The 13,160-nt window shown below is 34.4% G+C and overlaps 1 protein-coding gene across 1 annotated transcript in view; it reads left to right on the top strand.

Annotated features, from left to right (window-relative positions):
- LOC135277416 (uncharacterized) overlaps positions 1–8,215 on the top strand; it is a 58,156-nt gene extending 49,941 nt beyond the window's left edge. The window contains 3 exon segments of the mRNA XM_064383464.1: positions 6,372–7,076; positions 7,079–7,285; positions 7,350–8,215. Of these exon segments, the coding sequence (XP_064239534.1) occupies positions 6,372–7,076; positions 7,079–7,285; positions 7,350–8,215 (1,778 nt within the window).
- Positions 8,216–13,160: the final 4,945 nt, after the last annotated feature.

Raw genomic sequence — 13,160 nt, 5'->3', positions numbered from 1 at the left:
CTGAGTCATGTAACTGCTTCAGGAACCACAGTAAGGGCCAGTGTCTGCAGGCCTGCCAGCATGGCTATAAATGGGTGTCCTCCTCCAGGCCTCTGGAAGGGGAGGATCTCTCTCAGACTGTGGCTGGGAGGACTTTGGGATGATTACAGAATTCTGAGTGAGACCAAGTTCAGTGGGCCATTTTCTGGTCTATAGCCAAGAAAAAAGGTCCTGTAGTTTGCCACCTGAATGGAAGCCTGTCTTCTGAAAAGAATGTTCCTCAGTCTTGGGCATTAGCAGAGTTTCACAACTCCCTCCCTGGTTCTCAAAGCTCTTTTAAGGACATTTATTTTGGAGATGATGTCTTGCTATATAACTGAAGCTTGTCTTAAAATTCTGGCCTAAAGCAATTCTCTGACTTAATGTACCATATAGCTGTCATTACAGGTTTGAGCCATGATTCCTGTTTCTCTCATGAAGGCATTTTTGTCAGGGATGGCTGACAAATTTTCTTGTTGACAGAAGATAAGCAAACCAGGTACCTTTTATTTTTCCATCTCAGTGATGTCACTCTCACTGTACATTTTTACTTTCTTTTTTCTATTTTGATTTTGTCTGTAACATTAGATTTACAGATTTAGGTCAATTTACTAGAATTTACATGTTACGCCTGAAATGAATTAGATAATTAGTAGGCAGGCAAAAAGAAATATAGGCAGGTGAAAAAAGATTATCAGATTTTCACTCACTTTTGTCAGCCTATATCTAGAATATAACATAATTTATTCCCAAATATTTGTTTTATAAATCAGAGGCTCTAACCATATTCTGCAAAATAGACACATTTTTTCTTTATTTAGCCATGTAAGCCTATTCCATGCTTCTAAAGTTGGATTACAGCAGTTTTATTTTGTGTAAGAATAGTATATATTTAAAACTTAAAAACTATTTCATTTATTAAAATACTTATTTGTGAAAAGTTTGTCATTAGAATCTTTATTTTATGATTATACCGCATTTTTTTCTGACACTTTACTGCATGACAGTGCATGGCAATGATTCAAAATAACCACCTTCAATGAGTAGACTGTTACAGTAAAATCTTGGAGTTATCTACATAAATTCTTTTCAATGCTTCATCAATGTTGTATATCAGATTTTATACCCAGACATAGTGGTGTAGTCCTGTCTACTTGGGAGAGTCAGAAGGGAGGATTACTTGAACTTTGAAGTTTGAGGCTGCAGTGAGCCATAATTGTGCCATGCACTTCAGCTTCGGTGATGAAGTAAGACCCTAACTCAAAAACACTGTACATTTCAGGCATGTTAAGTATAGTAACTTTTTTTTTTTTAATAGAGATGGAGTTTCACCATGTTGGCCAGTCTGGTCTCAAACTCCTGACCTCAGGTGATCCACCCACCTCAGCCTCCTAAAGTGCTGAGATTACAGGCATGAGCCACCACACCCAGCCAGTTACATTGTTTTGTAAAAGATTTCTGGAAATTTTATAATACACATTAAACAACTACCAATTTTCCCCATTTTCTGGTACTTTTCAAAAACAATTCTGTTTTCTGTTTCTAAGAGTAAGTGGTTTATATATCTGATTACATCTCTGTTTGTGGCTGGCTCATTTTATTTTGCATAGTGCAATCAAGATTTACCTTTACAGTTATAATATTTTCTGCTTTTTTGCAAACTGAGTAAATATGTTGGTATTTTTATATTTCAAATTATGTCTTCTGAACGATTAAGTAATAGAAATTTGCATTGCTTTTACTTATTTGCTTTCAGTAACAATGCTAAAATAATTATGGATATGCAAATGACTCTATGCATATAATTATGGTATGTAAATGACCATATGTGAGAGTTTATATATGTGTTGCATCCTATTGAATTCAATTTTTTTTTTTTTGAGATGCAGTTTCACTCTATCACCCAGGCTGGAGTGCAATGGCACAATCTTGGCTAACTGCAACCTCTCAGTATCCAAGGTTCAGGCAATTCTCCTTCCTTAGCCTCCTGAGTAGCTGGGATTACAGGTGCCTGTCACCATGCCTGGCTATTTTTTTTTTTATTTTTAGTAGAGATGGAGTTTCACTATGTTGGTCAGGCTGGTCTTGAACTCCTGACATGATTCACCCACCTCAGCCTCCCAAAATGCTGGGATTACAAGCATGAGCCACTGCGCCCGGCCTATTCTACTTTATGAGTCTACTTTTTCACCTTTATACTCATACCAAATTGTCTTAATTCTGTAGCTTTGTAATGTATTTTGAAATCAGGAACTATAATGCCCCTAACATTGTTTTGTTGTGTTTTCAATATTTTTGGATATTTTATTGTCTGTAGAGAGTCTATATAGTTGGGATTGCTGTTTCTTTTTCTTAAAAAATGCAGTGAGAAATTTGAAAACTTTGCATTAAATCTGTAGATTGTACTGAGAACAATGCACATCATTATAATACTACCTTTTCAACGTTTCAAAAGGGCATGCTCAAGAGTGTTGTTTGTATTTGTAAAATTTTTAGTATTTTTTCTTTTATTAGATACTCATTTCATTTTGGTAATACAAAGTAATTTATAAAATTTCAGTTTTTAAAAATGAGCTAAGAGGTTTTTTTTTGGCCTAAGAGGTGTTCTATCAAGAAATATGTTCTATTAGCTATTGATAACCACATGCATCCTGATGTTGAGGAGTGTTTTCTATACCGCTGTTACAAATAATTGTTTTATACTGCCTGAAAGTCCTCCATTTGCCTAGTAATATTCTTGTTTTATGTTTATTACAAAAAGTGCAATATTGAAATATTATACTATAATTAGGTTGTTCTCTATTTGTCTTTGTTACTCTGTCGATATTTGCTTTATATGTTTGAAGCCCTAATGTGAGATACATACACACAAACAGATGCACACATGTATATACGAATTTGTCATGGGTTTCCAGTGAATAAATCTATAATTTTTTTTTTAAACAGTTTTACTCTTTTTCCCAGGCTGGAGGGCAGTGGTGTGATCTCAGCTCCCTGCAACCTCTGCCGCTCAGATTTAAGCAATTATTCTGCCTCAGCTACTAAAATAGCTAGGATTACAGGTACATACCACCATGCCTGGCTAAGGTTTGTGTTTTTAGTAGAGATGGAGTTTCATCATGTTGGCCAAGCTGGTCTCGATCTCCTGACCTCAAGTGATCTCCCTGCCTCAGTCTCTCAAAATTCTGGGATTACTGGCATGAGCCAGTGCCCCTGGCCTAAATATGTAAGTTTTAAAGTCCCTTTTTGTCTCCTTGGAGTTTTTACTTCAAGTACATTTTATAAAATATGACAGTTTTTGACTTAAGGCGTAGCTTGCATAATGCTATTTTGATTTATTTTGCTCTCATTTGATTAACATTTGCATAAAATGTCTACTTCTGTCTTACCCCTTTCAGTATTTTTTTATCACTAGATCTTAACTGACTTTTGTAGAAAAAAAAAGTTGTATGTTAGTTTTTAAGTTTTTAATATATTTATTTATGGAAAGTATGTCTCGATTTGAAAGTGAATTATATATATTTTAATAATTTTCTGAAAGAGACTTGCTGTTATGTTTTTAATTATTTTATTTGATTTTTACAACTTTGTTTCTTATTTTCTCTCCATCTTTCTTTGTATCTTTAGATTTTTGTATTGATATGCTTTTACTTATTTCTAATGCACTTTCAAGTATCCATATAGATTTGTGTTTGTGTCTGTGATATCTTGAGGGTTACATAAAACTTCTATAAGAAACAACAGTGTATTTTAATTTGGTACAAAATAAACTACAGTTGAATAAAAAGGTTTTCCTCATTACATCTGCCCTGAAATTTGTCATTTATGTCACTAATGATGTTTTTACATTGTATATTTATTAACAGATGTTTATAATTTCTGTTTTTTAGTTTTCAAATTTTAGAGAATAATTTAGAATGTCTTTTGCACTATCATGATAATGCTACAGGATTCTATTTTTGTGTACACACCTATCTTTCCCAGAACATAATGTATTTTTATTTAATTATGTGTTGTTTTCTTGAATCCTTTTATTTTCAGTTTAAGAAACTGCTTTCAGCATCTTTTATATATGGGGCATATGCAGTGCCAGTATACTTTTTCAGGATTTTGTTGTTTCACAAGGGTTTTTTTTTTTTTTTTTTTTTTTTTTCTGTCAGAGACTCACTCTCAACAGACTGGAGTGCAGTGATACAATTTCAGCTCACTGCTACCTCCACCTCCTTGGATTTAAGTAATTCTCCTGCCTCAGCCTCCTGAGTGGCTGGAACAACAGGCACAAGTTACCACACTTCACTAATTTTTGTATTTTTAATAGAGACAGGGTTTCATCATGTTGTCCTGGCTTGTCTCAATTTCCTGACATCATGATTTGCCTACCTTGGCCTTCCAAAGTGCTGTGATTACAAGTGTGAGCCACCATGCCTGGCCTGGAAGGTTTATTTTCTTTTTACTTGGCAGGACAGATTTGTTGATGGTTATTATTCTCACTTGATAGCTTTTTTTTTTTTTTAATGACTTTGACTAAGTCACATGATTTCTTTCTGGCCTGCAAAATTTATATTGATAATTCACTGGTTACATCATAAGACTGTGTTTGTAAATGACATATTACATTTATCTTGCAGCTTCTAAGATTTTCTTCTTGTCTGTGATTTTGGAAAATGTGCTTGTATATATGTAGAGAGAGTTATAATTTGCATGTATTCTAATTTGTTATGATTTTCCAGTTGTTTATTTTTTACCTCCACAATTAAAAAATATGTTTCAGATTTTTTTTTAAGTATTATTTTTTGATTTTCTATAGCGGTCTGTATTCCTGTTTCACTCATTAAATATTATTCAATTTATTATCAGTGTTTAAAATTAATGTGTACTTTTTTGAGGTTTCTTTCTGAAAATTATATGTTTTTGATGAAACTATATTGCCCTGTTATGTATACATTGTAATCTTTGATTGACATTTGGACATTAAAAAAACTCTCTGTCATAATCTTTAAAAGGTAGTTTTTTCTGACATTGTCTGAAAACAGTTATCTTGACTAGAGATTCTGGGAGTCTCTCCAACATGTTTCTAGGATATGCCTTTGCAAAAATTTTATGTTTAGTTTTTAATTAAAGAAGTTTGTATTTTCTCCTCCTCCTCCTCTTCCTCCTCTTTCTCCTCCTTCTTCTCTTCTTCTTCTTTTTTTTTAGACAGAATTTTGCTCCTGTCACCCAGGCTGGAGTGCAATGGCATGGTCTTAGCTCACTGCAGCCTCCACCTTCCAGGTTCAAGTGATTATCCTGTCTCAGCCTCTCACATAGCTGGGGTTACAGACCTCTATCTCCATGCTCAGCTAATTTTGTATTTTTAGTGGAGACTGGGTTTTACCATGTTGCCCAGGCTGGTCTCAAACTCCTGACTTAAGGTGATCCACCCACCTCTGCCTCCCAAAGGGCTAGGATTACTGGTGTGAACCACCACACTCAGCCTATTTATGTTTCTTAATAACCAATAATCACTTGCTACAATTGTTTCCTGTCTGTGATACCACAGTCTTTCTGCTGCTGTAAAACTTATCTTTTGTGTCAGCAGACTCTACTTGTCATTTGAAAGAATACCACTATTTATATCAGAACTTTATGTAATGAGAGACAGAAAACAGTAACTTTAAAAGACCCTACCACCCAGAAATAAAGATGTATAAGGCAGTATTTTACTTGCCTTTTAAAAAAGAAACCAGGAGTTGGCAATTTATTTCTAAAGTTACTATGTTATATTGGGAAACAGGAAAATCTGTGTTGGATAAATGTAACAGATTTTTTCCTTGTTCTATGTGTCTCTTTGCATTGGGCTCACCTGGGGCATTGCAAAACTTAATTTCTTACAAATGTAATTTGGTCTGTATGTTTTTGTTGCATCTATATGCCTGTGAAAAAAATAAAGCCTGTAAAATTTTGCTATGCCATCTGGTGATGTAGTTTGTATAATTTTATAGGTAAGATTTGTAAAGTATATTCATCTGAGTCAAGTAAGTGGAGTAATTTGTTATTTTTATTTCCTTCAGTTGTAGTTTCTTTGTTTGCCCAAGATCTTTGGCCAAAGCAGGGCATAAAAAATTGTTTCCAAAAAGTGATACTGAGAAGATATAAAAAATGCAGACATAAAAATTTACAGTTAGGAAAATGTGATAAAAGTGTGGATGAGTATAAGGTGCACAAAGAATGTTACAATGGACTTATCCAGGATTTGACAACTACCTAGAGAACAATATTTCAATGCAACAAATTTGTAAAAGTCTTTTATATATTTTCAAATTCAAACAGACATAAGATAAGACAGACTGGAAAAAAATTTTTCAAATGTAAAGAATGTGAAAAGTCATTTTGCACTATTTCATACTTAGCTCAACATAAAATAATTCATACTGGAAAAAGACATTACAAATGTAAGGAATGTGGCAAAGCATATAATGAGGTCTCAAACCTTTCAACATGTGAAAGAATTCATAGTGAAAAGAAACCCTACAGATGTGCAGAATGTGGAAAAGCTTTTAACCAATGTGCAAACCTTAATGCACATAAGAGAATTCATACTAGAGAGAAACCCTACAATTGTGAAGACTGCGGGAAAGCTTTTAGCCAATCTGCACATTTTACTACACACAGGATAATTCATACTGGAATGAAACCCTACAAATGTGAAGAATATTGTGGCAAAGCTTTTAGCCATTCCTCAACTGTTACTACACATAAGATAATTCATCATGGAGAGAAACCCTACATATGTGAAGAATGTGACTTAGCCCTTAACCAGTCCTCAAACCTTACTAGACATAAGATGATTCATAATGGAGAGAGACCCTACAAGTGTGAAGAATGTGGCAAAGCCTTTAACTGGTCTTCACACCTAACTGCACATAGAATAATTCATACTGGAGTGAAACCCTACAAATGAGAATATGGCAAAGCTTTTATCTGGTCCTCACACCTTGCTAGACACAGGATAATTCACACTGGAGAGAAATGCTACAAATGTGAAGACTGTTGCAAAGCTTTTAGCCATCCCTTAACACTACACACAGGATAATTCATACTGGAGAGAAACCCTACCAGTGTGAAGCATGTGGCAAAGCCTTTAACCGGTCTTCAAACCTAACTACACATAAAAGAATTCATACTGGAGTGAAACCCCACAAATGTGAAGAATGTGGCAAAGCTTTTTACCAATCCAGACACCTTATTTCACACAGGAGAATTCATACTGGAGAGAATTCCTAAAAAGGTGAAGACTGTATCAAAGCTTTTAGTGAGTCCTCAACTCTTACTATGCATAATTCATAATTGAGAGAAACCCTACCAGTGTGAAGAATGTGGCAAACCCTTTGACTGGTCTTCAACCCTAACTACACATAAAATAATTCATACTGGAGTGAAACCCTGCAAATGTGAAGAATATGGCAAAGCTTTTAGCTGGTCCTCAAACCTTACTAGACACAGGATAATTTATATTGGAGAGAAACTCTACAAATGTGAAGACTGTGGCAAAGCTTTTAGCCTGTTCTCATACCTTACTGCACATAAAAGAATTTATACGGGAGAGAAATTCTGCAAATGTGAAGAACGTGGCAAAGGTTTTAGCCAGTCCTCACACCTTACTACACACAGGAGAATTCATACTGGAGAGAAACCCTATAAATGTGAAGACTGTAACAAAGCTTTTAGCCATTCCTCAACTCTTATTAGACATAAGGTAATTCATAATGGAAAGAAACCATACCAGTGTGAAGAATGTGGCAAAACCTTTAACTGGTCTTCACACCTAACTACACATAAAAAAATTCATACTGGAGTGAAACCCTAGAAATATGAAGACTGTGGCAAGGCTGTTAGCTGGTCCTCATACCTTACTACACATCAGAGAATTCATGCTAGAGAGCAACTATACAATTGTGAAGACTGTTGCAAAGCTTTTAGCCATTCCTCAACCCTTACTACATGTAAGATAACTCGTACTGGAGAGAAACCCTACAAATGTGAAGACAGTGACATAGCTTTTAGCCATTCCTCACACCTTACTACATATAAGACCATTTTGAATGAAAACCCTACAAATGTGGAGAATGGAAAGCCTTTAACTGGTTCTCACTCCTTAAAACACATAAGATCATTCATACTGGAGAGAAAACCTAAAAATGTGAAGAATGTGGCATAGCCTTTAACCAGTCCTCAACCTTTACTACACATAAGAGAATTCAAACTGGTAAGAAACCCTGTAAGTGTGAAGAATGTGGCAAAGCCTTTAACTATTCCTCAATTCTTAACAGATATAAAGTGATTCATACTAGAGAGAAACTCTGCAAACCTGAAGGTTGTGACAATGCTTGTGACAATATCTCAAACATTTCCAAACATAAAAGGAATTGTGTTGGTGAGAAATCATAGAAATATGAATAATGTGACAAAGCCTTTACATGGTTGTCACAGTTAATTGTAGGAAAGGTAATTCATGCTGGAGAAAACTTCTACAAGTATGAAAAATGTGGCAAAACTTTTAAACAGTGTTCACACCTTACTGCGTAGGAAAGCATTTATACTTGAGAACAAATGTGCAAATATAAGGAAAGTAAAAAAGTGATTAATAGCTGCTCAGAATCTTACTCTACATCAAAGAGTTTATACTTAATAAAAGCATGAAAAGTGCAATTCTTTCAAAAAATTCCTCAGGAAATACAAGCCTTTAAAGTGCTGAAGAGGATCATAAATATAAAGAGAGTTGCAGTAACTTGTAACACAGATTTTGGTGTACTCATTTTGTTTTAGAGTCAAACCTGAGGCAATTGCTCAAACTTTGTTCAACATCAGAGAATTTATATTGAAGAAAACCCCTGCAAATGTAATAAATTTGAGAAAAAACCATTTATTCAAAAACTACAGCTTAGAAAACTCCAGAGATTTTATGGGAAAATATGTTTCTACAGATACAGCAAATAGGAAAAAATATTTAATCCAATATTGTCTATGTAAAAAATTTACATTAGAAAGTACAATAAAAAATTTTTTAAAAAAAGAATAAATACCTAGACATCTGTCACACACACACACACAAAAATGTATACAGCCCTGACCCTTCAGACGGTATACCAAACAAGGGTTCTGAGTTTAGAAAATAATCTAAAACAAAAGTTGGTACAACAATCATTTGTATATAACACTAAAAGTGTAGAAAATTTTTGGAGAGTCATGATTACATTACAATTATACATTTTTTGGGGGAAAGATTACAGATTTTTTGAAAAGTAAATAATGTTATAATTGTTGAATTACTTCATAGAAATAATCTTGTAATTCTCAAATTACTTCATGCTAAAGAAATTAGTTTCTTTTTTTATCTTTTTTTTTTTTTTTTTTTTTTTGGTGGAGGGCAGATGGAGATTTGCTCTGTCTCCAAGCTGGAGTGCAGTGGCATGATCTCAGCTTACTGCAGCCTCCACTTCCTGGATTCAAGTGATTCTCCTGCATCAGCCTCCCAAAAAGCTGGGATTACAGGTGCATACCACCATGCCCTATTATGTTTTGTATTTTTAGTAGCGATGGGGTTTGCCATGTTGGCCAGGCTGGTCTCAAACTCGTGACCTCAGGTGATCTGCTCATCTTGGCCTCTTAAAGCACTGGGATTACTGCTGTTAGCCACTGTGCCTGGTCCATCCTGTTTCTTTAGTCCTATTGTATTTAGACATGAAAGCATGTGACCAATTGTTGCTGCATCAAAGATATGAGAGATTATTTTTCTATTATGTGAGCATTTATGACCTCATTTATGAAAGGGTAAAGACATTAACATGTAAGATGCAGGATAAAAGTTGGAGTAAAAAGTTTCCTTGTGGTTAACTTACAAAATTGAGTGATGCATGAGGTAGGTGTTCAGAGTAACATTCTTCTGCATTATATTGAGAAATAATTTTTAGTTTTAGTTAAAATTAAATTGGTTGGGTGCAATGACTCCCACATGTAATCCCTCACTTTGAGAGCATGAGGCAGGTGGATCCTGAGGTCAGGAGTTCAAGACCAGCCTGGCCAATATGGTGAAACCCCATATCTACTAAAAATACAAAAATTAGCCAGGCCTGGTGGTGCACACCTGTAGGCTCAGCTACTTGGGAGGCTGATGCAGAAGAATTGCTTGAATCCAGGAAGCTGAGTTTGCAATGAGCCAAGATTGTGCCACTGCACTCCAGCCCAGGCAACAAAGCCAGATTCCATCACAATTAAAATAAAATAAATTAGTAGTATATTATTTTACTAATTGTACTTTTATAAAACAAAATGTGGTACATTAAAAAATTTTAGATTACTTGTGAACTTAATTTCTTAGTGTTTTTTACATGTTAAATATTATTTCACATTCAGTTAAGTCTTATTATTCCTCTTACTTTAACCTAGTCCGCCTTATTAAGGGTGTAGGTAAAATATAGTAACAATACACTATTTGGTTAAATAAGGGATTAACATCTCTAGTAACCTTTTTTGCCAGTGACTCAAAACTGCAAATAAGAAATATTATTCCTTTTGGTAAAATTTTTATTCTTTTTTTTACATTTAAATTTACTGTTGTTAATTTTTGTTGGCACATAATGTTTATGTTATATATATGTATATATGTTATATATTCTGATAGAGATGTACAATGTACAGTAATCAAATTAGGTTAAATGAGGTATCATCACCTCTAGAATTTATTTTTTGTATTACAAACCAATTCTGCAGTTTTAGTTATTTTGAAATGTACAATTAAATTGTTATGGACTACAGGATCATTTTTGTAATAAAAATTATATATGATTATAAATACAATTTACACATCGGAGTACTGAATACTTTTTAAAACTTCTTATATATTTTTCTTTGAATATGTGGCCCATATGCTTGCAAACACATACAGACTTTTAGTTTTGATTTACACAGACTTAAATATACACATCTATTAGTCTAAATATGAACCCTAAGTGTAAGAAAATTATGAATTGTATTTGTTTTGCTATGAGTTTGTAACTATTTTCAGAATAAAAGATTAATATTGGAACAAGACATATCATTTTAATAAGGTGTTTAATTTTTTTCTTTTTTTTTTTTTAGACAGAGGCTTGTTCTGTTGCCCAGGCTAGACTGTAGTGTCATAATCTTGGCTGGCTACAACATCTGCCTCCCAGATTCAAGCAATTCTCCTGTATCAGCCTCCTGAGTAGCTGGGACTACAGGCACAGGCCACCACACTTGGCTAATTTTTATATTTTTAGTACAGATGGGGTTTCACCATATTCATGAGGCTATTCTTGAACTCCTGACCTAGGTGATCCATTTGCCTTGACATCCCAAACTGCTGTGATTATAGGTGTGGGCCAGCAAACCCAGCAAGGTGTGTAATTTTTTAGAAAACAAAAAATTCTCAAAAATGCTGCAGGCAAATCTATACTCTCTAGTTTGTATTAAATTTATTACTGTAGTATCTTATGGCTTATGGTTCAGAATCTCCCCATACAAATTCTCTGGTTTTACTTGGCTGGTACTTATGCTAGACCCATAACTTTCTTGTTTCTTATATTTTTTGTTTTATAGTTGATGAAGTATTAATTATGTGAGCTGTTGTGTGATTATAAGAAAAATTTTAATGAAATTAGCCATCAGCCAGGCCCAGGGCTCACACCTGTAATTCCAGCAGTTTGGGATGCTGTGATGGGTGGATCACCTGAGGTCAGGAGTTTGAGATTTGCCTGGCCAAAATGGTGAAACCTCATCTCTACTAAAGATACAAAAATTAGCCACATGTAGTGGTGCACACCTGTAATGCCAGCTACTGGGGAGACTGAGGCAGGAGAATAGCTTTAACCCAGGAGACAGAGGTTGCAGTGATCCAAGATCACACCACTGCACTCCAGCCTGGGTGACAGAGGAAGACTCAGTGTCAAAAAAAAAAAAAATTTTTACTTATGTACATAAAATAATTATAGCTGTAATTCCAAAATTAATGTATTAAATTTTATTTAGTTCAAACATTTCACTTCAATCCTATATCAACCTAGTTTTTTCAAGTGATTGTTTTTTCAAGTTTTAAAATGAACATAAGTAAATTGATTTATTGATTGTGCCAATTTATTTAGGTAATTTCTAGGGAAGCTTCATAAGTCATTAGAATGTTTATATAATAAATTTAGCAGTGCTTGCTGTGTAACAGATGCTCCATAATAAGGCATAAATATTCCTGTTAAATTTAATTTGTTACTTCAAGTCAGAGGTAGAAAAGATCAAAGGTAAACAATTAGCATTGAGTCTTCATGTGAAGAGGATGATTTTTTAGGCTGCAATACTGAATTTTGCTGAATTTAAAAAGAAATTCTTTATTTCCTAATTATCTTAAGTTTTGTTTGTCTTTTTGTGTGTATTCCAGCCATGTGTGCACCATAGTCCTTCTTTTTCTGTGTTATGACTACAGCTTTCTCACTGTTTTCTTCATGCCTTGTCATTTCACATGGTATTTTGAGGGTTTTGATGATAACTTTGATATTTTGTAATGCCCTGAAAAACTAGTTTCAACTGGAGAGTTTGCTTATCAATATGACTTTCAGATCAGTTATTTATGATAAAAGCATACACTGTCCACGTGTGAAAGGACTAAATCAGTTAGCATGGTGCTTTCTTCTTTGTAGAAAGAAAGTCTTACTAGATTCTTACCAGAAGTGTGATAAATATAAAATTTTCTAGGAAATACAGAAATTAAAATTTTAAGAGAGTTTATAGTAAGTGAACCATATTAAATTAATTTTTTTAAGATAAAGTCTTGCTCTGTCACTCAGGCTGGAGTGCAGTGGCATAATCTGGGCTTACTGCAACCTACATCTCCCAGATTCCAGCAATTCTTTTGCCTCAGCCTCCTGAGTAGCTGGAATTACAAGCACCAGCCATCATGCCTGGCTAATTTTTATATTTTTGTATAAATATAAAAATAGATGTGGTTTCCGCATGTTGGGCAGGCTGATCTTGAACTCCTGACCTCAGGGAATCCACCTGCCTCAACCTCCCAATGTGCTGGATAACAGGTGTGAGCCACTGCTCCCAGCCTAAATTTAATTTTTTACTCTATAGCACAACTCACATTTCCAGGC

Source organism: Aotus nancymaae, unplaced genomic scaffold (genome assembly GCF_030222135.1).
Source record: "Aotus nancymaae isolate 86718 unplaced genomic scaffold, 86718_ANA_hifiasm-v0.15.2.pri h1tg000002l, whole genome shotgun sequence".
NCBI lineage: Eukaryota > Metazoa > Chordata > Mammalia > Primates > Aotidae > Aotus > Aotus nancymaae.
Note: the sequence above shows the minus strand (reverse complement) of the source record. Positions and strands in the feature narration are given on the sequence as shown.